Consider the following 27285-nt stretch of genomic DNA (forward strand, 5'->3'; position numbering starts at 1 on the left):
GGATGAAGATGATCAATAGAGATGCCTTTTGTAAAATACATATGAATACTGAAAAACTACATAATCAATGATTTTCTACATCTGAGAGATTGGTTTAAATCTGCTATTAAGCTTAGTGTTTCTAAGGGCCCCTAGAGCTTATTAGCTTACAATGAATCACCAGGCATAGGGTAAGGGTATTGATACTTACAAAGAACCTATATTGAGGTCTTGACACCTTCCAAGATTCCTCTTAAAATATAAACAGCAGCTAATTACATCTGTGACCTCCTCCGTAGCCGCTGTGATCGCCTTCCTTATTTACATAAAGCTGCTTTAATGTCTTCAATTCCCATGCGCAGCTATCTAAAGTCCATGCACTGGGCATCGCTGCACGGCAGGCAGCTGCACATTACATCCTCAGCTAGGAAAACATCAGCCTATATAAATTACAGGTAGATCTTGTAATTTGCACGACTAATTCTAATTCATAAACTCAATTTATGCTTCAGGGCAGTTCAATAAAGCATTTACATGATTGTTAGAATACTATATCAAGAGGCCTTACAGTAAAACCGCATTTAGACATTACCCTTGCCTTCCTCTTACCTTTATTCTCAGCACACATTAGCTGGTACACAGAGAAATTATTAGAGTGTACTTGTACTTTGCGGTTTCCAATATAAAACGTCTCTTCTTGTCTCATCTTGTCTTCACAGAATATGACAATTGTAAGCATGATGAGTTTAGTTATTCAAAAAGAATTGGAGGGAGATTTATCAAGCTGTCTTATGGTAAGATTCTCTGTATTGCCCACAGCAACCAGAGCTCAGCCTTTATTTTACCAGAGCTCATCAATATATGAAAGCTACTCTCTGATTGGTTGGTATGGACAACAAATAGAATCGTATTGTAAGAATAATTGATAAATATCCCCTTTATATGAGAACTACTAAAGCTTAAGGTGTACCTGTCATTCCTGGTTACTTTACAGGATAAGCTGTTATGCGTGCATATGAGGAGCAGCACTATAGCTTGCCAGCATATATCTTATATACAGAGTGGTCCAAAAAAATGTATCCACTGTTTAAAAGTCCATAACTTGCAAACTAATTGACGGAGTTGTCTCATATTTGGTGAATTAGAAAAAAAAAACTCCAGTTTCACGGACACACTGTCTCAAAGACTTCTGTGGTGAGCGAGTGAATTGTTGTAACACACAACGGAAGTTAGCTGGACTTGTTACTGTTACATGTCGTCAAGATCGTTGTTTGTGTACATCTTTAACACAGCCTTCGGCTTCAAATTTGTTTTGAATGCGAGGAATCGTTAAACGTGTCGGTAGCTCTGTTTGATACTCATTTCGCCATTGCCGTTGAACCTCATTAATGTTTTTGTACTTAAAATACCACTTCAAAACTGACTCCCTTTCATCGAATGTAAGCCTTGCGCCAGCCATGTTTACTCGAGTAACTAGGTGCAACTACGAACACAACACAGACTATTCGGCGACTGTCATCTGACAAAACAATACGCTTGTGTGGTGACTGCCAGAACTACAAACTAGTACACTACCAAATATGACACAATTCCGTCAATTAGTTTGCAAGTTATGGACTTTTAAACGGTGGATACATTTTTTTGGACCACTCTGCATGTCCTTTTCATTAGGGCTGGTTGGAGGAGCCTAGTGCCTATAGTGTCTGCATACAGAGGAGGAGATCCTGCACTTCTGTGTCTCAACCTAAAAAGCAGCAGCAGCAAGGATGATAAATCTGTAGAAAGCAGTGTAAAGTTTGTATAAAATCCTGGGGTGTGATCTTTTACTCTCGTTCTCTCTCACAGACGTACCTACCTACAGTCACCCGCAGGTCCCACTGCAGCTTCTGTTGCCTCCGTTTTTGGTCCTCCACTGGTTCTGTCTTTTGTCTGCTTGTGAGATGAGAGCTCAGAGCAGGACCTGATGCTCAGCCAATCACAGGCTGTGGTAGTGTCCTGTCTCAGCCACTGATTGGCTGAACAGTCAAGTCCTGCACTGAGCTCTCATTCCAAAAGCAGGCAGAAGACAGGACCAGTGGAGGACCAGAAGCAAAAGACAAAGGAGCTGCAACTTTGACCTGTGGGTGACTGGGGGTAGGTACGAATAGCTTTTTATTCTTTTTTAATAGATTCGTCAACTTACATGATACATGATGTCCAGGCATTGTCATTTCAACAAACTTGCATAAAATAATAGTACAAATAAATGTAAGAACTCTGTAATCTATCTTCTTAGAGCTAAATGCCTCTTTTTTTACCTATGAGGCTCTTTCCAGGTTCTCTCTTCTGAACTTATTATTTACTGTATTACTAAAATCTGTACTCAAAACTACTCAAAATCTGTCCTGAGAGAGAAGATGGACTACCAGCTCAATTATAATTACATGCCGCCCACAGAAGTTTATAGAGGGTGGGGGAAGAGGGAAGTGGCTGGAGAAATCCAGAGAAAAATAGAGAGACTACAAGAGTTTATAGTACAGTATAGTTTATAGATTCATAGCTTACTGCTCAGCACTGCTCTATAATGTCCTCCCTGCTGCTGCTAATTCTGTGCAGTGTATAGGAGCCAAATTATATGTTAAGCTCTACTCACTAACCCAGGGACAATTTAAGATTAGAACTACATCTGCAGGACACAAATCTGTTGATAAAATGCTATATACATGGAATAATGGCCAGAAATAGTGCTAACAGTGCTACTCCACATGGACACCCAATTGACAACTTAACCTGAAATATTACTTGGAACTACAGGTACAGAGTGGTTGTTTTGACAATTTAAAGGGTATGTCCATGTTTAAATACTATTTGACAGTTGACATTGAATTAATGTATAAAACCTGAGTAACTGTATACTAAGTGTTGCCTAACACAATAGCAGTTTGCTAAAATTACAAAATTAGACATTTGCTTAATACAGCCAACAATTTATTAGCTAGGGAAATAAACTCAGCACTGACCACCATAAGGCTAATGCTACAACTTTGTCAACCTTGCCAATGAACAACCCATATCTCAATTTCCTGGAGTTCCTGGATGTGTGGAGACTAACAAGTATAGTATAGTTTAATTTTTTTGAGTTTGTGATGGATGAATAGCAGCATGGTAACTGAATCCTAAATTACAGACTAGATTGAAGTCTTCCATAGAACTTACCCTGATTTGTGATGTTTTGGTTTTTGGGTTATTCAGACCCCAATAATAGTCTGTAGTCAGTAGGTAGAGTTACTCAATATGAAATTATCTCACCTATAATATTTCATATTAGACAGAATAGGCGCACCTCCTACGTCATATGCTTCTTTACCCCCAACATCCTTGCACTGGTTGACCTGTTAATGATATAATAAGTTATCATGTGATGGTTATGACTTCAGAAGACAAACCGAATGGTACATTGATTAGAAATAATGGAGACGTTGCAGTAACATTTTTTTATGAAGATTATAGAAATTCAGGGATTTAAAGTCAGAAGTGTTAGCAGAACTCTACACCTTCACAGCTTCTTGCGGTATAATCATGGCTGTGGCAATTTAGTATTTTAATGTGCAGAGTTAATCGTTTTGTTGCCCTCATCTGTGTATATAAAGCTTTACGAAAATGTATCATTCCAAAAATGATATTTTTCTTACTGCCACCGCATTGATCCATTACACATTGCCATTCATTAAGTTCTATAAAGAATTCCAACTCTGCCAAACATCATGGTGTCTATCTTAAAACAACAAAACACAGCTGTGTTTTGTTGGTTGATTTGGCATTGCCCCAACTAGCCAGAATCCTGCTCCACACTGACGAGGGGCAAATACCCCGAAACAGCTGTCTGTGGATGGATGCCTGCCTTGACAAGCCCTTGTCATGTCACAATACTTGCATCTTGAGCTAGAGTTTGACACAGAAGGGGCCACCCTGTTGTTTCCCTATTTATGTTCCAATACTCGCAACCGAGTGGGACTTAGGGGGCTACCTATCAGGGTGGTGTGGTGTTCTCCCCATCATGGAGGCACCCCGTGGCAACAGGCTAGGCATATCTGGCTATTCCTGTGTGTTTTGAGACTTGCAACCGAGGCTCCACTGACTTCTTTTTTGTCTATCTTAAACCAGACAAATCAGTAAAAAAAAAAAAATCAAAACGTTTTAGCCAGAAGTGACTATACATTTCAATAGATTTTCCATCGTATCAGAAATGCTTAGCCCTTTAAAAAATTTTCTAAAACAAATTAGTTGACAAAAGCCACGGCTATTCAACGTTAAGACGAGGACAAAAGTCTCAAAGTCTGAAACATTTCTCATTTTTCACCAGAGACCTGGGGAGCTACTTATTTCCCCAGTGCTTTTACATTGTAGCTCTGAATGTTCAGATTGACCGCTGTGTATAAGCACAAACCAGGCACAAACTCACCAAGACGTCAGTGCATGTGGAGCTGATTTCCATTACAGCAAAGATAAAATGATTACAAACTACACGTACCTAAACTACCACTTACAAAGAGAAAACTGTCCAGTGAAACTTACAGATATACAGAGCCAAATAAGCCAGAGCAAGTGAGCAGCAGTAATATATATATATATATATATATATATATATATATATATATATATATATATATATATATAAACCAGCTCTTACACCACACTATGCTCAATCATCGTAACACATGTATTTTGAGGCTGGGCCACATTTTTTTCTTTTTAGGTAAAATGATGTTAATTCCAAGCCTATAGAACTCAATTGTAGAATTGCCGTCTTTAAGAATGCAGTGTGAAATGTTCTTCAAAATTGGTGCAGATAAACAAGGCAATTATTTTTGCATTGCTGCATGCAGGAATTTAGTAGTTGCTATAAAAGGTTCATTAAAATTTTTAAAAGGGGTTGTACACCAAAAAATTTTTTTCTTTCAAATCAACTGCTGCCATAAAGTGCCAGAGATTTGTAATTTACTTCTATGAAAAAATCTCAATACTTCCTGTACTTATCAGCTGCTGTATGCCCAGCAGGAAGTTGTATTATTTCCATTCTGGAGAGCAGGAGAGGTTTTCTATGGGGATTTGCTGCTGCTCTGGACAGTTTCTGACATGGACAGAGGAGGCAACAGAGAGCACTGTGTCAGACAGGAAAGAAAACACCACTTCCTGTAGGACACACAGCAGCTGATAAGTACTGGAAGACTTAAGATTTTTTAATAGAGTTCAGGGAAGAAAAAGAGTGCTGCATCTCACAACTATGGCTGATACTAGTACCTCTTGGCTGCATAAAAAACATCAGAATTCTGTATGTGAATTGATCAAGCCACACTGCCCCATGTACCGCGTGCAGGTATCTGATACACATGGGTCCCTACACTAAGTCCACACTGTGCCAGTCAGCGACCACCACCCCCGCATGCGTGCACAGTCAGGGAAGGGAGGCCATGGAACGGCCCTGCAACCCCCATGCCACAGGACCAGACCCAAAAATGCCACACCAAAACCCAGCCAGCACCACTGGCGGAGGAAGCTGCCCCCAAACAGCACAAGTCTTGATAAGGTATTGCACTCACCATAGCTATCAAAGATAGAATGGGACAGACAGGAAGGATTAAAACCATGAGCACTCAGGTGTCTCCTGCTAATTGCGGTCATGTGGGTCTCACCAGGAGGAGTGCAAAACACGGAGAAAAGAGAGAAACAAAATACGGTTCAGGGATGAAAAAGATTGCTGCACCTCACACCTATGGCTGATACTAGTACCTCTCGGCTGCATAAAAAACATCAGAATTCTGTATGTGAATTCATCTCTCTTTTCTTCGTGTTTTGCACTCCTCCTGGTGAGACCCACATGACCACAATTTACAGGAGACACCTGAGTGCTCATGGTTTTAATCCCTCCTGTCTGTCCCATTCTATCTTTGATAGCTATGGTGAGTGCAATACCTTATCCAGACTTGTGCTGTTTGGGGGCAGCTTCCTCCACCGGTGGTGCTGGCTGGGTTTTGGTGTGGCAATTTTGGGTCTGGTCCTGTGGCATGGGGGTTGCAGGGCCGTTCCATGGCCTCCCTTCCCTGACTGTGCACACCTGCGGGGGAGGGGGTGTGTGGTCGCTGACCGGCACAGTGTGGACTTAGTGTAGGGACCCATGTGTATCAGATACCTGCACGCGGTACATGGGGCAGTGTGGCTTGATCAATTCACATACAGAATTCTGACGTTTTTTATGTAGCCGAGAGGTACTAGTATCAGCCATAGGTGTGAGGTGCAGCACTCTTTTTCTTCCCTGAACCGTATTTTTTAATAGAAGTGAATTAGAAATCTCTGGCACTTTATGGCACTAGTTGATTTGAAAGAAAGAAAAATTTGGTGAACAACCCCTTTAAGGCTTCTGTCAGATACAAATTTTTCATGGCATTTTTTCGGACTGTAAAAAAGACCACAAAAACTGCCCAGAAAACTTCTATCACTCGTATACAGAGTCTATTACATGGCTTGGTAATCAGGTGGCCTGACTGCTAGATTAGCAGTAGATCAGCCACAGATCTCCCATGATTTTAAAAAAAAAGTCAAAACAGACCCAATCAGTCGACAAATATACTATTTTATTGACTGATCACTAGCCGTATTTGGGCTATAATTGCTCAGTGTAATAGGGCCCATAAGTGTAGCCTTGGCCTTAGACTATTTCTATAGTAAATTGATTTTCCTAGAGATATGTTGTTAGTTTTTTCCTATCATTTACTTTTTTATCCTATGCTACAGAAATAATTTATAAATCCACCATTTAAAACAAATACATGGTCAAGTTCTGTAGTAATATATGTAAAATAACCTTCTATTAAAATTAATTTTGAGCATTACAACATATAACTTCTGGCTAAAATGATCAGCTCACCACACAGGATGCTCACCCAGGATTTTTACAGCACAAATCAATAGTAGTCAATGGTATGACGCAAAATGGTGTTTAAAGGGGTTTATAGTAAAACTTTTTAGTACTCACCACAGAGCAGGGCAGCACAGCTTGGAGGAGGAGAGTCTGATTTTAGTTCTATGAGGAACACAGGGAGCTGCTGTCAGTAAGTGCTAATACTATATACTGAACAATTTTACTATAAAGTGGCCAACCCCTTTAACTAATGGCCAAACATTCTGACCTTATTAAACATCTCAATAATTGCCATCTTCCCTGATTCTCTACCTGAAATGCAGCCCCATATTATAAATAATTGGGGAAATTTCAGGCCCCAGAAAAAAAAAGTTCCAGCATCATCTACTTGACCATCATAAATGGGCAATTTATTACTATATATTACATGCATCCAATCATCCACACTTTGTAATCATTTCTCTTTACTCACTGTATACCTGTTTTCTTCCATTTAGGTCTTAGCGCTGGGTTTAATTTGGCTTTTCTATATGTAAATCCCATTTAGCCAATTTCTTACATTTTGTCCTGAACATTGCCTCCTGCCCACTTGTTTTGTTGGACATCTTATATTTTAAAGACATTGCTTTCCGTTTTTGATCATGATGCATTGACATCTTCCCTTTGTTTGCCTGTATGTGTTTCGTTTTAGAACCTTCTCATTTAGTTTATACTTGCACTAGATGTTTATACACTGATGACTGGGAACAACCAACATCTTTTCCCCCACTCTGTGTTGGATTTACAGTTTTAGAATCATATCTATTCAATTAATAAATCTGGGGCCATGTTTTTATTTAATTAGCCAAGTCCACAGCTCAGTAAGATCTGTAAGCTCTCCCCCTCTACCTGCAGCCTAAATGTTAGACTTGTGGCGTTTTTCTCTTAGAAATCTAAATTACAACCTGATTCCATAATTATTTTCTCTACCAGATCTGGAAAAGATAAAATAATTTCCTCTCATTAGTTTGGAGCCTGTTTCATAAAGCAAGAAAGTTTTGCTATTAAACATTGGTTTATTTCATATGTGTGATTTACGCATTTGGCATGAAGAACACAAGCTGGGTGACTCTCTATGTGTGATTCTATCATCTATCACTGTGGTTAAAATGATCTAATCAAGATGAATAATGAGAAGTGTAAATGGCATTCCCATAGATGAGGCTAGAAAAGAGAAATGTTACTAGGCAGGTGGTCTAATAAGTTCTAATATGGTAAAAATGCAGAGGTCCTTCAGTGTATACATAGGCAGAATACAGTCTTATTCTTGGTTTACGGAAGAGCAGGCTCAGCGATAAGGAGACAGATAGAGAATCCCTGGCTGAGAAAGTCCTCCACCTGTGACTGGTATATTGTCAGTGTCCTTGTAGACTGATTGATTTATAACCAACTAATGCATTGCCACATTTACTCAGAGTTAATGTTTATCTAAATGAGATACAGCAGTAGGAGATATTTTCAAACACCATTTCATACTGACCACGTTCCTTTGCAGACTTTCAGAATGTATCATGTGGAACAATGAATATTATCAAACAATGTCATAACAGACAGGGCAATATGGCTAAGCTCTTACAGTATATACTATAGAGGGCTAAGCTCTTACAGTATATACTATAGATGGCTAAGCTCTTACAGTATATACTATAGAGGGCTAAGCACTTACAGTATATACTATAGATGTCTAAGCTTTTACAGTATATACTATAGATGGCTAAGCTCTTACAGTATATACTATAGATGTCTAAGCTCTTACAGTATATACTATAGATGTCTAAGCTTTTACAGTATATACTATAGATGTCTAAGCTCTTACAGTATATACTATAGATGGCTAAGCTCTTACAGTATATACTATAGATGGCTAAGCTCTTACAGTATATACTATAGAGGGCTAAGCTCTTACAGTATATACTATAGATGTCTAAGCTCTTACAGTATATACTATAGATGGCTAAGCTCTTACAGTATATACTATAGATGTCTAAGCTCTTACAGTATATACTATAGATGTCTAAGCTCTTACAGTATATACTATAGATGGATAAGCTCTTACAGTGTATACTATAGATGTCTAAGCTCTTACAGTATATACTATAGATGGCTAAGCTCTTACAGTATATACTATAGATGGCTAAGCTCTTACAGTATATACTATAGATGTCTAAGCTTTTACAGTATATACTATAGATGTCTAAGCTCTTACAGTATATACTATAGATGGCTAAGCTCTTACAGTATATACTATAGATGGCTAAGCTCTTACAGTATATACTATAGAGGGCTAAGCACTTACAGTATATACTATAGATGTCTAAGCTTTTACAGTATATACTATAGATGGCTAAGCTCTTACAGTATATACTATAGATGTCTAAGCTCTTACAGTATATACTATAGATGTCTAAGCTTTTACAGTATATACTATAGATGTCTAAGCTCTTACAGTATATACTATAGATGGCTAAGCTCTTACAGTATATACTATAGATGGCTAAGCTCTTACAGTATATACTATAGAGGGCTAAGCTCTTACAGTATATACTATAGATGTCTAAGCTCTTACAGTATATACTATAGATGGCTAAGCTCTTACAGTATATACTATAGATGTCTAAGCTCTTACAGTATATACTATAGATGGATAAGCTCTTACAGTGTATACTATAGATGTCTAAGCTCTTACAGTATATACTATAGATGGCTAAGCTCTTACAGTATATACTATAGATGGCTAAGCTCTTACAGTATATACTATAGATGTCTAAGCTCTTACAGTATATACTATAGATGTCTAAGCTTTTACAGTATATACTATAGATGTCTAAGCTCTTACAGTATATACTATAGATGGCTAAGCTCTTACAGTATATACTATAGATGGCTAAGCTCTTACAGTATATACTATAGAGGGCTAAGCTTTTACAGTATATACTATAGATGTCTAAGCTCTTACAGTATATACTATAGAGGGCTAAGCTCTTACAGTATATACTATAGATGTCTAAGCTCTTACAGTATATACTATAGAGGGCTAAGCTCTTACAGTATATACTATAGATGGCTAAGCTCTTACAGTATATACTATAGATGTCTAAGCTCTTACAGTATATACTATAGAGGGCTAAGCTCTTACAGTATATACTATAGATGTCTAAGCTCTTACAGTATATACTATAGAGGGCTAAGCTTTTACAGTATATACTATAGATGTCTAAGCTCTTACAGTATATACTATAGATGTCTAAGCTCTTACAGTATATACTATAGAGGGCTAAGCTCTTACAGTATATACTATAGATGGCTAAGCTCTTACAGTATATACTATAGATGGCTAAGCTCTTACAGTATATACTATAGATGGCTAAGCTCTTACAGTATATACTATAGATGTCTAAGCTTTTACAGTATATACTATAGATGTCTAAGCTCTTACAGTATATACTATAGATGGCTAAGCTCTTACAGTATATACTATAGATGTCTAAGCTTTTACAGTATATACTATAGATGTCTAAGCTTTTACAGTATATACTATAGATGTCTAAGCTCTTACAGTATATACTATAGATGGCTAAGCTCTTACAGTATATACTATAGATGTCTAAGCTCTTACAGTATATACTATAGATGTCTAAGCTTTTACAGTATATACTATAGATGTCTAAGCTCTTACAGTATATACTATAGAGGGCTAAGCTCTTACAGTATATACTATAGATGGCTAAGCTCTTACAGTATATACTATAGAGGGCTAAGCTTTTACAGTATATACTATAGATGGCTAAGCTCTTACAGTATATACTATAGATGTCTAAGCTCTTACAGTATATACTATAAAGGGCTAAGCTCTTACAGTATATACTATAGATGGCTAAGCTTTTACAGTATATACTATAAATGGCTAAGCTCTTACAGTATATACTATAGAGGGCTAAGCTCTTACAGTATATACTATAGATGGCTAAGCTTTTACAGTATATACTATAGATGGCTAGGCTCTTACAGTATATACTATAGAGGGCTAAGCTCTTACAGTATATACTATAGATGTCTAAGCTCTTACAGTATATACTATAGAGGGCTAAGCTCTTACAGTATATACTATAGATGTCTAAGCTCTTACAGTATATACTATAGATGTCTAAGCTCTTACAGTATATACTATAGATGGCTAAGCTCTTACAGTATATACTATAGATGTCTAAGCTTTTACAGTATATACTATAAATGGCTAAGCTCTTACAGTATATACTATAGAGGGCTAAGCTCTTACAGTGTATACTATAGATGGCTAAGCTTTTACAGTATATACTATAGATGGCTAAGCTCTTACAGTATATACTATAGATGTCTAAGCTCTTACAGTATATACTATAGAGGGCTAAGCTCTTACAGTATATACTATAGATGGCTAAGCTCTTACAGTATATACTATAGATGTCTAAGCTCTTACAGTATATACTATAGAGGGCTAAGCTCTTACAGTATATACTATAGATGTCTAAGCTCTTACAGTATATACTATAGAGGGCTAAGCTTTTACAGTATATACTATAGATGGCTAAGCTCTTACAGTATATACTATAGATGTCTAAGCTCTTACAGTATATACTATAAAGGGCTAAGCTCTTACAGTATATACTATAGATGGCTAAGCTTTTACAGTATATACTATAAATGGCTAAGCTCTTACAGTATATACTATAGAGGGCTAAGCTCTTACAGTATATACTATAGATGGCTAAGCTTTTACAGTATATACTATAGATGGCTAGGCTCTTACAGTATATACTATAGAGGGCTAAGCTCTTACAGTATATACTATAGATGTCTAAGCTCTTACAGTATATACTATAGAGGGCTAAGCTCTTACAGTATATACTATAGATGTCTAAGCTCTTACAGTATATACTATAGATGTCTAAGCTCTTACAGTATATACTATAGATGGCTAAGCTCTTACAGTATATACTATAGATGTCTAAGCTTTTACAGTATATACTATAAATGGCTAAGCTCTTACAGTATATACTATAGAGGGCTAAGCTCTTACAGTGTATACTATAGATGGCTAAGCTTTTACAGTATATACTATAGATGGCTAAGCTCTTACAGTATATACTATAGATGTCTAAGCTCTTACAGTATATACTATAGAGGGCTAAGCTCTTACAGTATATACTATAGAGGGCTAAGCTCTTACAGTATATACTATAGATGGCTAAGCTCTTACAGTATATACTATAGAGGGCTAAGCTCTTACAGTATATACTATAGATGTCTAAGCTCTTACAGTATATACTATAGATGTCTAAGCTCTTACAGTATATACTATAGAGGGCTAAGCTCTTACAGTATATACTATAGATGGCTAAGCTCTTACAGTATATACTATAGATGGCTAAGCTCTTACTGTATATACTATAGATGGCTAAGCTCTTACAGTATATACTATAGAGGGCTAAGCTCTTACAGTATATACTATAGAGGGCTAAGCTCTTACAGTATATACTATAGATGGCTAAGCTCTTACAGTATATACTATAGATGGCTAAGCTCTTACAGTATATACTATAGAGGGCTAAGCTCTTACAGTATATACTATAGATGTCTAAGCTCTTACAGTATATACTATAGATGGCTAAGCTCTTACAGTATATACTATAGATGGCTAAGCTCTTACTGTATATACTATAGATGGCTAAGCTCTTGCAGTATATACAAGAATGTTAGCTATCAATGCAATTTTTTTTTTAAATGCAATCTCTCATTTGACAATTCTGTTGAGCACTAGCCCTATACACACACATACACACACACAGAAATACATTGTTTATACAATATTTTAGTAACATGCAATAATTTTAATATAACATTCAACTATAATGGCATGATATTTACACACTGAAACTATTGTAAAATACAATCTTATAGTCAAAACACATGGAAAATTGCTATATCTATCTAAGCCTGGCAATATATCAAAGGTCCAAAATATACACTGCACAGTCCTAATATTAAAGGGGTACTCCACCAAATCAACTGGTGTCAGAAAGTAATATAGATTTGAAATTTAGTTCTATTTAAAAATCTTCCAGTACTTATCAGCTGCTGTGTGTCCTGCAGGAAGTGGTGTATTCTTTCCAGTCTGAGGCTATGTTCACATTCGGTAAGAGACCAGCCGTTCCATGACCCTGGCCGGATGATCTTTCCGGCCGCAGTGTTCTGATGCGGGCACAGCAGCGCTTCCGCATCAGAACCTCCCACAGCACACAATGAAGCAAGAGGCCGGAGCCGCTCGCTTCATTGTGTGAACTGACAGGTCTTTCTGCGGCCGCAATTCACTGAATTACGGCCGCAGAAAACTGACGTGTCAGTTATTCGCAGCCCCGTACAAGATCCCGGCCGGAGTGTATACTATGTGTATACGCTCCGGCCGGGACCCCACAGAAGATAAGGCTATGTCCACACCTCACAGAGTATCGCCGTTGTTGACGATGGCAACAATGGACGTACTTTTACGTAGTGTCAACATAGCCTGACACAGTGTCTTTGACAGGAGCTGTCCAGCACAGGAAAGCTTTTCTGTGGGGATTTGTCCCTGCTCTAGACAGTTCCTGTCACAGACACATGTGGCAGCAGAGAGCACTGGAAAAAAAATATTTTAGGCAGCAAGTGAACAATAATTTCCGGAATTTGATACACTTTAAGTAGGAAAAACGGGCAGGTGTAAGGATCTGAGATTTATCAAACAACCAGTTTGTGAAGGCTAGGTGATTGGGTCATAGTATCATCAATACAGCAGGTCTTGTGGGATGTTTTCAGTATCCAGTGGTTATCCAGTCCAGTGGTTCTGGACTCCCTATGGCTGCATCCATCTTCTTCAGCCACTGGTACTGAAATCTCAAATGACATCTTGGTGGAACTTGATGGACATGTGTCTTTTTTCAACCATATTAACTATGTAACTATGACTGGACTTGAGCATTCTAAAGTTGCGCTCATCTTTAGTACCTACCAAAAGTGGTTTAAGGAAGGACAACTAGTTAAACTGGCGACTGGGTCAAGGGTTCCCCAGGCTCATTGCATGCATTTGAGGAGCGTAGGCTAGCCTATCTGGGCCCATCCTAAAGAAGAGTTATTTTAGGACAAATTGCTGAAAAAGGTTAATACTGGCTATGACAGAAAGGTGTGAGAACGCACAGTGCATCTCAGCTTGATGAATATGGGACTGGTAAAATATTCATGTTGCCTAGAGATGAGGCCAACTTGTGTATGCTCAAGTCTGATCATTTGGCAAGAGTGGCTGAAGAAGTTGGGTGAAGTCCTAGGGAGTCTGAACAATAAGACTAGAGCATTCTTGAGATGTGCTCATCTCTAATGTTGACCACTGCCCACCACTCAAAGCACCTACAATAGGCATAAGAACTAGACCATGGAGCAATGGAAGAAGTGGTCTAGTCAGATGATATACATTTTCTTTTACATAATCTGACAGAGGAATTGGGATGCTCAGGGCCAAGTTCTATGGAGAAAACTTTTTCTCCCATTTGTGTAAATATAAAGAGAGAGATATACAGTATGACACTGTTATCCATTCTGAGATTGCAGTTCAAGTAAAAATAGTTATACTGTGGTTTGCATTATCCCAGCTCAGTTCACTGCTATATATTAAATATTTATCAGTAGGGTTTAGCAGGTGAGTAGGATCCTTTAGGAAATTGAGATCATCCCTTTGCCAGCAAAATTTCCTTTATCAAACTTCCATGCTATTAAATCAAAGGAAAGTTGGCATTCTCCAAAGATGCAATCCACCACTGGCGTCTATAAGCTATAGACACTTGAGGGTTGATTTCACACTTGGGAACGATTTATTCAAAGTCAACAACTTGCAGTTTTTGTATTCTTCATGTGCTTATCGATGTTCAGATTTTAAATCATTTGCCATAACTAAATTCAAATTACCATTTGTATAGGAGGACAATTTATTGCCCATTATAATTCAAAGCTGTACTTTCCATTAGCATGCAAGGCACTTTGTACATTAACTTGGCATTTATGCCAAACATAATGTTTTACTCATTCCATCTAACAGCCCCTTTGGATATGACATCAGGATTTTTTATTTCCCTCCAGTGCTAATCATATAGTCTTTTATTGACCACCTATATTCTGCCAGCCAACTATGTACATGTACTCCTACAATGAAGTCTTAAGCTTATACCATGACCCTTCTTTCTCCAACGTTCATGTTCATGACCAAAACCACATTATAGATAAGGACATTTAGAAACTAGTGCAGGTATGTGAGAGTTCTGGTGCTGCCCATCAGATTTTGTGTGTTATTAATAGAAAAGAATAGAACCTCTGGCATCTTGTTAGTTAATGTGGACAACATGAGTGTTCCTTCTGTGCACTAGTTCTATACATGACTCTCTACTTTCTGTTTCCATCAATCTCCTCCTCTCATCATTTTTCACTAGACAAAATCGCATGCCTATCCTTATGTTGATGTCATTGATCATTTACATGTATGGTAAATATTGTTTATAATAATTACTTTATGTAACAAAGTGAATTCATTAATTTGTTGTAATAAGGTGGAGTCTATTATCATTTCAATGATCTAATGTCTTTACTAAACTAGCTTTGGTACCAGCCGATCCGGTATTTCAGCACTCTGGACAGTTGCCTGCAGACTCCCTGGTTAAAATCGGCTATCCATCACAAAGCACCCAGTCTAATCACTTGTGTGAGTATACATACTGCATTTCTGCAGGAGATTTTCCAAACAGCTTGTTTTTCTTTTTACGTTTACTCTTTTTTACCTACAAAGAAAATGCACACATTAATAATAACGTGATTACTGTGAAGACCTAAAAAGTAAAAAAAAAAAAAAAATTAAAAAACAAGGTAGGTCTAGTGTTAGTACAACATGAATATAAAATACTGGGATTCAGACTACACTGCTAAGCATAATTGTGGTTGGTTCACTAAAAAACAGTGTATGCTCTTTACATTAAGACCCCCTATTAGCAATCCTATTAAATGCTATACAGAAAGAGATGCATTTGGTAGACAGTGAGACAGAAAACATCAATTCTAACAATATGTAATAGAAACATAGAAGATTGTCGTCAGAAAAAGACCACTGGGTCCATCTAGTCTGCCCTTTTAGTATTTCCTTTCTTATTATCTTAGGATAGATGTATGTTTATCCCAGGCATGTTTAAATTCTGTTATTATAGATTTACCAACCACCTCTGCTGGAAGTTTGTTCCAAGTATCTACTTCTTTTTCAGTCAATGTTAATGTACTCTTTCAGTAATGTCAAACATATTAATACTGAGAAAAGAAAATGATATGCGCAGTATTACCAGGAATGTCATGTTTGTTAGTATCATTAGTGTATACATTGTGTACATTTACATAGTTGTTATATATGTGTCTGATCTCATGTCAGGAACCATAGTTACTGTATGTTATACGTCTCTACTTAACATGCACAGCAACCTACACTGTACTCCCTATAATATGAACAGTGATCACTACCATACATGAATCACCATCCTGCTGCTATTACTAAGCACAAGACACAATTGATGTTATAGGAAGAGTGATTCTAGATACTAGGAACATAGAGGGAGATTTATCAAACATGGTGTAAAGTAAAACTGGCTTAGTTGCCCCTTGACCAATCATGATTCCACCTTTCATTTTTCAAAGAAATGAAAGGTGGAATCTGATTGGTTGTTAGGGGCAACTAAGACAATCCTACTTTACACCAAGTTTGATAAATCTCCCCCATAGTATTCACATACTGAGGACATTTTACAAAATGTTGACATTTTCATTGCTTTCATTTTCCAGCTAAATGATACTTATACCTACAGTGAAGTTTAAACTGCACTACAGACAAAAGGGGGTATGTGGGATTCTAAGGATAAGGCTATGTTTAAGCACAGTATAACAACGGCCGTTGCTTAGCAATGGCCGAACACCGGCAGGTGTTTAAACTTTCCTGCAGACATCAGAGCTCTGACGGCCACAGGAACATTTATTTCCATATGGCGCCTATGGGGTGTGTAAGGGTGGGTAAGTAAGCATTGATTTCCATACACACCATGGATGCACAGACTGCATTCGTGTGTGCATGGAAGATTAATAACGGCCGATGTTCATGGAACAGTGGCTGTTAAAAATTGGCATGAACTTTTTTTTGCACTACTGAACTGAACAACGGCCGTTGTTGGTGCAGAGTGTGCATGGAACGGGCGGCATTACATTGATTTCAATGCAACATCGCCCAGAGTGAAAAAAATGGCCGCTGTTTTCATTGAAAACAGTAGCTGTTTTTTTTTTAAAGTACATTGTGTGAATATACCATAACCATGTGTAAAATTTTCAAACAGCAGGAGCCACTGTGATAAATTTTGTGCATTTTCAGACCGTCTAGTCTAATAGCTAATAGCGCTCGTTTGCTCCTCCAAACGACTCGTGTAATAGGGGCATAAGTTTGTACTAAGATGCTATATCCCCTCCAAAGTTTTTGTAGTGATTTTTCAGTTGTTTATTTTTTGAGACATAGTATGCTGTGGATATGGTATGTAATATGCCATTTTTCCATATAATTCTTCATAGACATATTTAGTTTTTAGTTTGAAAAGGGAAAATAGATCAGATTTCCAGAACAACTAATCTGTCATTTGTTTTAATATCCTAACAAGAGCAAGAATCCCATTTGTCCCTATGGACAATTGCTTTACTATATAAATAGTAGATATAGACTTCCAAGATAGGACTTGTTTGTAGATGTTTTGCGAGACAAAGGAAAAAAAAAAAATCTGAGGACTGTGTGTAAACCAAAGCATCCTAAGAACAATAAAATTCCTAGAAATGTATCCATAGTCTGCGCTGCATCAAACATAACATGGTTACATATTTTTATTTAAGGGCACATACAGTATATGGTTTTGGTTCACACAACATAAAAAAAGTGTCCGTTATTGCCACGATTTAACTGACTGCAATACAATGCACTGAAGTCAATGGGATGACGGATAGACTAATGTACCAACAGCTGTTATTGTACTGACATGCGCCCAAACAGAAATGACGTCCGTAATTTTTAACTCAAAATGGAAAAAATGTTGTGTGAATATAGCCTTTGATTGATATGTGTATAAATAAGTTATGTCAAGGGTGTTTTTACACACAGTTTTTGCTGAAATGCTATATTTGTGCTGGTCACTTTGTGTTTTTGAGACAATGGCATATTTTTTCAAAATGCAGCATGCTTTAGACTTGGTGTTTTCCCCATTTGCCCTAAGGTTTTCCTATAGGATATGAAAAAAATGATTGCCAAATGTAATGTAATGATGACAAATGTAATAGAAGGAAAGAGCCACAAAAACAATTGTAAGAAAACACTGAACATTGATAAAATTGATTTTTTTTATTATCACAAAAAACACTGAAAAATTGTGTGTGAAGGTGGCTTTAGAGTGAGTGTTCATGGAGTTCTTTATAGCATTGACTAGCATTGACTGTCTGGTGAGTGTATATATATATATATATATATATATATGTATATGTATATATATATATATATATATATATATATATATATCAGACAGGCCACTGCTTTTGGAGCAGAGTGGTGGTCGGTAATCTAGACAAGCTTTCAATGTTAGAAAGGAAAGAACAGCATATCATGAAAGGAAGATACATTTTTTAAATGAATGTGCTTATAAAAATATCTACTTGACAAGCTCAACCAGTTAAACTGTATTAGCGAAGTTGGAATACCCCCTTTGATAGACTGAACATTCACCTGACAGTTATCTCACCTGATTCCCCCCCCCCCATACACATGAACGGCTCAGATGAACATTTTCCATACATATTAGACAGCTAGTCCTGACTTATTCTTAAGAATGTTTCTAACAAGGCACCTTTAGTTATATGCTACATCTTTGACATATAATACAACTTGTCTGACCATAGTCAAGCAGTAAAATAAAATGATTTGTTCTGTAGGTAACAACAATGCACTGCGGAATCTGTTGGCGCTATACAAATAAATATATTATTATTATTATTATTATTATTATTATTATTATTATTATTATTATTATGCATTTTGTATCCAGTAACAAAAACATAGTTGTATTATAATACACCCCATGGTCCTTAGGGCTTATACATGTTTAGAATCCTGTACATGTAATAAATGTACGGTATGAGCCTTCTCATTAGCTCTTTCATGTAGTTTACTCCTAAAGCCCTAAAATTAATACAGCATATGACAGATGGAGAGAGAGAGAGAGAGAGAGAGAGATAGATGGATAGATAGATAGATAGATAGATAGATAGATAGATAGATAGATAGATGATAGGAGATAGATAGATAGATAGAAGATAGATAGATAGATAGATAGATAGATAGATAGATAGATAGATAGATAATGAATAGATAGATAGATAGATAGATAGATAGATAGATAGAAGATAGATAGATAGATAGATAATGAATAGATAGATAGATAGATAGATAGATAGATAGATAGATAGATAGAAGATAGATAGATAGATAGATAGATAGAAGATAGATAGATAGATAGATAGATAGATAGATAGAAGATAGATAGATAGATAGATAGATAGATAGATAGATAGATAGATAATGAATAGATAGATAGATAGATAGATAGATAGATAGATAGATAGATAGATAGAAGATAGATAGATAGATAGATAGACATAGATAGATAGATAGATAGATAGATAGATAGATAGATAGATAGATAGATAGATAATGGATGGACAGTTTTGCTGGTTGGCTAATATCTAAAATAGAGGATGAAAATACATTTCTAATCTTCCTTCCATCTCAGGACAGTCCAACAGCACAGCCTATTGGTAGATAGATCACTTCACTTACAAAGAGCAGTAAAAAAGGTTTTATCTAATGCAAATATTGATGAAGTCACAAATGTGTTCATTATGGTAGTTTAGTTGCAACAATTAGAGCTCCTTTTAATTAACAAATAGTAAATCAGAAAGCCGCCTTAAAGATGACTCCCTAGTTACTCACAGAGGACAGTACTTAACATGCCTAACAAAACTCACCAAAAGACACCAATATTTTACTGGTTATATATTTATCCAGCTCTATTTCTTTCCTTTATTCTTTTATTCTTTATTCTGTTTATCTTTTCTTTCTTTCTTTCTTTCTTTCTTTCTTTCTTTCTTTCTTTCTCTATATTTTATCTTTTAATGTTCTATCTATCTATCTATCTATCTATCTATCTATCTATCTATCTATCTAATATCTATCTATCAATCTTTTATCTATCTGTCCAAACAACACTCCAGAGTGTTGCAGTTGTTTAGTTTTAAAGATTTGTCTGGTCTGGGCACTCTTATCTCTCTCTCTATTATCTATCTATCTCTCTATCTATTATCTATCTATCCATCTTTTGTCAGACTGGCCTACAGAATATCAGAGGATTCTTCAGTGTGTTCTAGCTGTAACACAAAAATATATCCCTAAAATATGGCCCAAACCCCTATCTTTATACATTCTTTTTTAATTATAGTCTAAATCTATAGTTCTTAGTATTATCTATCTATCTATCTATCTATCTATCTATCTATCTATCTTGTATTTGACGTCTACCAATCTTGCTGGGTTTTGCAGAATAGCCATACTTAAAATGTTGTACTGTGTATTAGTTCCATAACAGAAACATTGATTGTACTTAATGACAATGTAAAAGTATCAATGGCACCAATTTCACTTTTTTTAGATGTATAATTCATGTCTACTGCCCTTCATCCCATCATTGCTTTGTAGACATCAAAGCAGAGTCAGCTATGCATTGTATATCCACTGATATTACTAGCTTGAATATCTGTTGACATCCATTCTTCTGACTCATTATGAGTTCTTAGGTGAGCAGGTTGGTTTTAGAGTTGTGTAATGTGCAAGTGGAAAGTAAGTTGCATGCAAAAAATCAATAGGAGAGTAAGCAGACGGCGCCATATATACGTACCAAGCTGCTGGCCCGGCAGAAGAGGAAGCAATCAAGAAAGTTCAGATCTTGGCACATGAAGCAGATTGTGTATTGTATATGACAAGGGGAGCTCAGTTCAGCACAAAGAAAAGTAGAAAGAACAAACAGATAAACTAAACATATAAACATCTGTGAGAGTGTTGATGATGGACAATGATTTATGCAAATCATTCAAATAATAATAAGGCTAACACATGAATGCTATAGTTACAGGGTTTTGCAAAGAGGACACAACAGACAAAACTTCTCCACAGGCTGATTCTGTCAATTTATTTAGTGTCTATGGTGAGTGTCTGGCTGCTTTTGATCTTCTCTTTACCTGAACTATATAGAAATCCAATGCCATTTTAGCAGTAGTGAACATGCATGTTAGGCTAAATTGGCATACAGTATGTCTGGCAGTATGGCATAGTTGCCATCTAGCTTGATGTGCCAGATGAAAAAATGTTGCATGCAGCAATTTTTGATCCAGCACAACTATGCTGGATTGCAATTGTGTCAGATGATCAATAGGCCTGTTGCTATTTTCTATTTCAGCCTATGGAGCACTGGGTGGGATGCTGGCCACAATGCATCTAGCTAATTGCCTCTGATGTTCCCACGTCAGGTGGCTTCGCATTGCCAGACGTATGTGAACACAGCCTTAAAGGGATTCTTAGGGTTAAAAAAAGGTGTTTTTTTTTTCTAGAAACATTGCAATTTTTACCAATGAGCTGTGTCTAGTATTGCAGCTTGGTAGGTCAGACACAAGTCATGGGCAAGATGTCATAGTTTCTGGAAGAAAAATATGTTCCCTGTAATCCAGGTCAAACCCTCTATTGGTTTTAAGTAAAGGAAAGAATAAGTAATATTTATAAACATTTGAACTTTGCGCTCCTGAGATAAAGACAAAGAATAAAACTTCTCCTTTAAATAGTTTTTACTATCACTCTTTCTGGGCAGATAATGGTTACGTAGATACTGGGCCAAAATAAGGATAAATTGTTAGACTATTATTATATATGAATTATTGGCGTTGTCCATTGATTTATTATATTGATTATTCTTAAAGATATCTTGGCAGACATACAGTCTTTAAAGGGTATGACATGCTGTAGGCAAACAATACATCTTACGTTACAGAGTAATATATAGTCACAGACACTGCGCTGATAATAGGTAGCTCTTGGACCCAACTGCTACTAGCGATACAATCCAAGAGGCGCCTCCTTATCAGAGATGAGATAGGTGACTAGGTGGTTATTAGCTGATTAATCTTACTTAAACAAAAGATACAAGTGGAATGGAACATTATTTCAAGCTATCTGAGTTGACTTTGCTCCAAGTATAACCAGTGGTTATTAAAACTATGTTATAGAAATGTACCTGCCATAATTCTATAATATTACTACACATAAACAGGCTTAAGTGCTACAATATAAAGATGTATACTTAGCTTTAAAAGTCGCCACTTGTATTACAGAGCAAATATCCGAGCAGACCTATAGATAAAAGCAAATATGGGTGCAAGTTTCCCTAATGTTTGCTGTGTTTGTGTTACTAATCCAATTTGGAATTTTAATGATTGAACGAAAAGGCGGAAGAAACTTTAACCTTTAGTATCATCTGAGGGCCCAAGAAATTTCTCTTTATAAAAGCCAAAAGAAAAGCAACATGAAATTGATTAGCTTCTATCTGGTTTTCATGTGGCTGTCATGTCGTATGACTGTTGTAGTTGTTGTGTTATAGTAGCTTACATAGTATATCTATAGCATTACAGTCATCAGATTTTTGGCCTCCATAAATAATCTGTAAGTGCCTTAGATGACCCTATAAATTACAGCCATGGTGTTACAACGACCACTAGACCACGCGTTTTGATTTAAGATCACCGGAATTAAACAAACCAGCTCTGCATCTATTTTAGGTCTTATCACATTTCTATATACAGTGCAACTGTCTTGACTTCAGACACTTGATTATTTTCCACATCCACCTAAAGCAGACTTGTCAGCATTTTGAGCTTTCAAAACAGCTGACAGACTCATAAAGAGGTCAGAGAGGGCAGTCCTTACATATCTGCAGTCATGCAAGCTGTATGGCCATGATAAATGTTGTAGAAGGTCCTGACTGCAAGTGCCCAGAGGCCAGAATCCCCCTGAGAAGGCTTCTAATTGGATGCTAGAGCTATCAGTCAAAGGTGAAAGGGGAGGCCAGGAATACTCACAATAGAGAACACCTTGGGCATATGAGAAGAAGAGCCCACCCCCATGGCACTTGTGGTGGCCTGGACTTTCTACAATGTCTATCTGGGTTATGTAAGCTGTATAACCAAGACTACAGATGTAGGTGTAGTAGGTGTATGTATGTACTCCCCTCCCTGACCTCTTTAGGGACCTGAATTTTGGTACTAACATGAGAAGGACTACCATGCATTTGTACCCAGAGGAAAGACTAATTTTACTTTTGTATATAATACTGTATATGTGACGTGTTAAAACACTTATCTCAAGCACGGTGCTGTATTAGTAATTTGATGTATGTTATAATTTTAAACAGCTAGTTATATCTTTTCCTATCTTTTTCTTGCTTTATTATCAGCATGTAAACGAAAAGAACAAGATCATGGCAAAGACAGAGGGAATACACCAAAGAAACCAAGGTTGGTCTTCACAGACGTCCAAAGGAGGACTCTTCATGCAATATTCAAAGAAAATAAGCGCCCATCCAAAGAGTTACAGATCACTATTTCCCAGCAGCTTGGCTTGGAGCTTAGCACAGTCAGCAACTTCTTCATGAATGCGCGTAGAAGGAGTCTAGATAAGTGGCAAGATGAGGGCAGCTCGGGAAACACATCATCTTCATCAAGCACTTGTACCAAAGCATGAAGGAAAAAAAACAAAGGAAAAAGAAAAAAAAAAAAAGGAAAAAAAAAAGAAACTACAACCTCGGTGGAAAAGCTTTAATACAAAGGACAAGGACCTCATAATAGCAGGTTTATACTTTCAGAACTATTTCAAACCAAAATTATTTATAAATCCAAAGAAACCAAAGACTCATTTCTCCTGTAGGGTGAACTTTTCTTCTTAAGACATTTTTCAGGAGAACGACTTGAAAAAAAAAAAAATAATAATAATACAACTACTACTAATAATGATGATACAAAATTCCACTGGCCTTACACCTTCAATCATCACTTCCATCTTAACCGTAGTTTGCTGTCTGGTGGTTCGGAGCATCGTGGTCTCTTGTCATTGAATGGACTTCTTCTGATGTGGGTTTTCATTGCCGCCCTACATTTATACATGAAGGTGTATGGTGTATCAGTACTGTATACAATCCAGTGGTAAGGAACATGGTCATAACTTGTCTACAGGTTGGGATATGGTATGACCTACAAGTCGTCTTGAGTTCATTGGAACTGAGTGTAATTGTGTCGTTTGAGCCTAGCGGGTTTACGACTTGCCGGTGGGGTTCAAATGACTGAATGGCACCTAGACCTGTGCATTCTCTTTGTTTGTTAAGAGTTCTTCAGAAAATAGTCACACAACCTCTCCCACAAGTGCAACATACCAAAGAACATGTTTAGAGTAGTATTCCAGGTGTTTTAATCCAGTAATTTTAATATTCCAGTGATATTTTTACATAATGTTGTATGAAGAAGTGTAGGTATAAACAATTCTAATTTCTTACTAGATAAAAATGAAAACTCACGAACAGGACTGTTATTTATAAGGAAACAAAATAATAGAAACTTGTTTCTCATTGTAGTTATTTGAGGCTACGATCTGCTCGAGCACAAGTATTTTCAGTTTGTCTAATGTTATTCCCACATGCCACAGTCCAACTCTTTTGTATATTTACCATTAATCCGGGGTGTGTGTGTAGTGTGTATGGTGCAAGGACGGGTGCGAGTATGTGTGCAAAAATATGTTCCAATTTTTTTTTAACCAGCTCCAATAAGAATCAGTAAATTGTTTGCCCCATGCCCATCAGCCCCTATTGTCTTTCATATTGCTTGCTATATAATAGCATATATAACAGTACAAATCAGTCATCCCCAGTGATAACAATCTGAGGATTAGGGGGTGGGTTTCTGGTTTCTTGGGCAGGCACAAGGCCCTTCAGCAATAGAAATACACCTGTAAATCTGTTATGTTTTGAGATTTCCTGTTTTTTAATCATGCAGTTGCTGTATCCAAATAGCAGTGAAAACAAACCAAAGACTTGTAATATGCGTTCAAGAGTCACTTTCTATTTTTTGTGTTCAAGAGTCACTTTCTATTTTTTTTTTTTACATTCATCACCTAGCAGACTTGCATAACCAGTGGCTTTAGTTGAAGAACTATGTGTTAGCATGGATTACATGATTTGTTACAACCCTCCTACACATTTATTTAAAAAAAGAGTTGACAGCTTTTACTTCATTGAGCGATTAGTTGTCATTGGGTGGTGGAGTCTCCATGGCTCAGCAATGATAATCAGTTTATCAATGTAAGAAAAATCTGTTTTCTGGTCTGTATTAGGTAGCACGAATTGTAGAGGGGCCTTTCTCTAATATTTGCTTTACTTACTGTTATGATATTGCCTTATGCAATGTAGCGTATTAAAAGACACTATAGATTTGTAGCTCAGATTAGATACAGCACAGCTGGGATACCTTTCCACTTACATTGACACAAAGTTCAATCACTGATTTCACTTCAATGGCTATTTTAGGTCATAACTAATTCCAAAGACAGCTAAAATTGCACATTTATAAAAGTCTTTGAAAGTAAATTCATTGACATAATATTTTTAGTGTTCCAACAATGGCCTAGTTTCTAGTGTAAATGTTTTGTTCTGCAACCAGTAACTTCGTTGCTGATACCAAAGAGTTATGTCTAATGGCAATGATGTTCTACTGGTAAATGCGGTACTCATGTACATCTAGAACTATGCCATGCTGGAAAATACTTACATGTCCCTCCTCTGTACTCCATAAAAATTGATACTTGCTTTAATCCAGGTCCAAGTTATATGTTTAATACAAAAGCAATCAGAAGTATTAAACTACTTCCTGCACTTCATGTTTCAAGCTGCCATGTTTCTTCATTCTGGGGCTACTTCAGGAGATGGTAAAAATGCTGTTTGGTATCAAAGGGAGATGTTCAAGCCATGTCCAAGTGGGGCAGGTTGTAGACTTAGCTTTATCATACATTTTAATTAATTGACTGCTCCAATTGTATTGTTGGCTAATAGAAGACCACTGCACCCAGCCACCACCAGTTTCAAACATAATTACCACAGATACACACAGACTGTTCTACAAATAGTCATTGGCACTGTAGACTACATATGTGTGCACACGAAAATCTTGTTTGTAAAAAAAAAAAAGAGATAGTTTTACATTTCTGATGGCTGTAAAGGACTCAGAATAGGGCCTTTTATATGGGCCGATTATCGGGCAAATGACCATTCACAAGACCTCTGGTTCCAGCTTATTGGCCCAAGTAGTGATTAGATGACAAGTGAGTAAACGCTCATTCATTACTCACCCTGTGTAAACAGTAAATGTGTGTCCGATAATGATGAAGTAAAAGGCAGCACGAATGATTCAGCGATCGTTTGTGTGGCAGAGCCTTGTAGTGGCTCAGCAAACAGAGATCGTCACTCACTATTTGCAGCCAGTCGGCCCATGTAAAATGTCCACAACTGAGCTGCAGATTTTGCAATGGTGTTGTGGAAAAAATTGCATTGTTTTTTAATCAATTTTGTAAAAATTGTCACAAAAAAGATACAGCTGGACCACAACATGTGAACAGAGCCTTAAAGGGTTTATGCCAAGATTTCTCTATCCATCCACAGGATAAGAGACAATTAGCTAATCCATGGGGTCTGCCCACTGTGGCCACCACCAATCACAAGAGTAGAGGTCAATTGTCCCCCAAATAAATGGAGAGGTAGCTTGCATGTTTGGCCTCTGCTCCATTTACTGTCTATGGGACTTCCAAACATAGCCATGAGTATCTATAGGCAGTGTACAGGAGTCCCAAAGACAATAAACGGAGCAGTAGTCAAGTATGTGCACTGCTTCTGTATTAATTTAGGGGACAATTGTCCTCTGTTCTGGGGATCATCGGGGTCCCAGTGGTTAGCAATCCCTGTGGATAGGAGATAACTTTTAATCTTGGGATAAGCCCTATTAAAACTCTGTTAAACCCCAGCCCCACTACTCAGATTTATAAAAAAAAAAAATTAAAGTTACATTAGTAACCACTAGAAGTGGACAGACAGAATATATGTATATATTTATAACTGAAGAGCCCC

At 36.9% G+C, this 27285-nt stretch overlaps 1 protein-coding gene across 4 annotated transcripts in view; it reads left to right on the forward strand.

Annotated features, from left to right (window-relative positions):
* The window catches only part of ONECUT1 (one cut homeobox 1), a 51906-nt gene extending 24982 nt beyond the window's left edge, over nucleotides 1-26924 (forward strand). Inside the window, exons 2-4 of one of the 4 annotated variants that reach the window (XM_069956571.1) lie at nucleotides 15567-15671; nucleotides 21205-21282; nucleotides 23578-26924. In XM_069956571.1, coding sequence (XP_069812672.1) covers nucleotides 15567-15671; nucleotides 21205-21282; nucleotides 23578-23864 — 470 coding nt within the window. In that variant the 3' untranslated portion in view covers nucleotides 23865-26924. The remainder of the gene's footprint in view (nucleotides 1-15566; nucleotides 15672-21204; nucleotides 21283-23577) is intronic. The other 3 variants (XM_069956572.1, XM_069956573.1, XM_069956574.1) reach the window with 3 other exon arrangements.
* Nucleotides 26925-27285: the final 361 nt, after the last annotated feature.

Source organism: Dendropsophus ebraccatus, chromosome 1, assembly GCF_027789765.1.
Source record: "Dendropsophus ebraccatus isolate aDenEbr1 chromosome 1, aDenEbr1.pat, whole genome shotgun sequence".
NCBI lineage: Eukaryota > Metazoa > Chordata > Amphibia > Anura > Hylidae > Dendropsophus > Dendropsophus ebraccatus.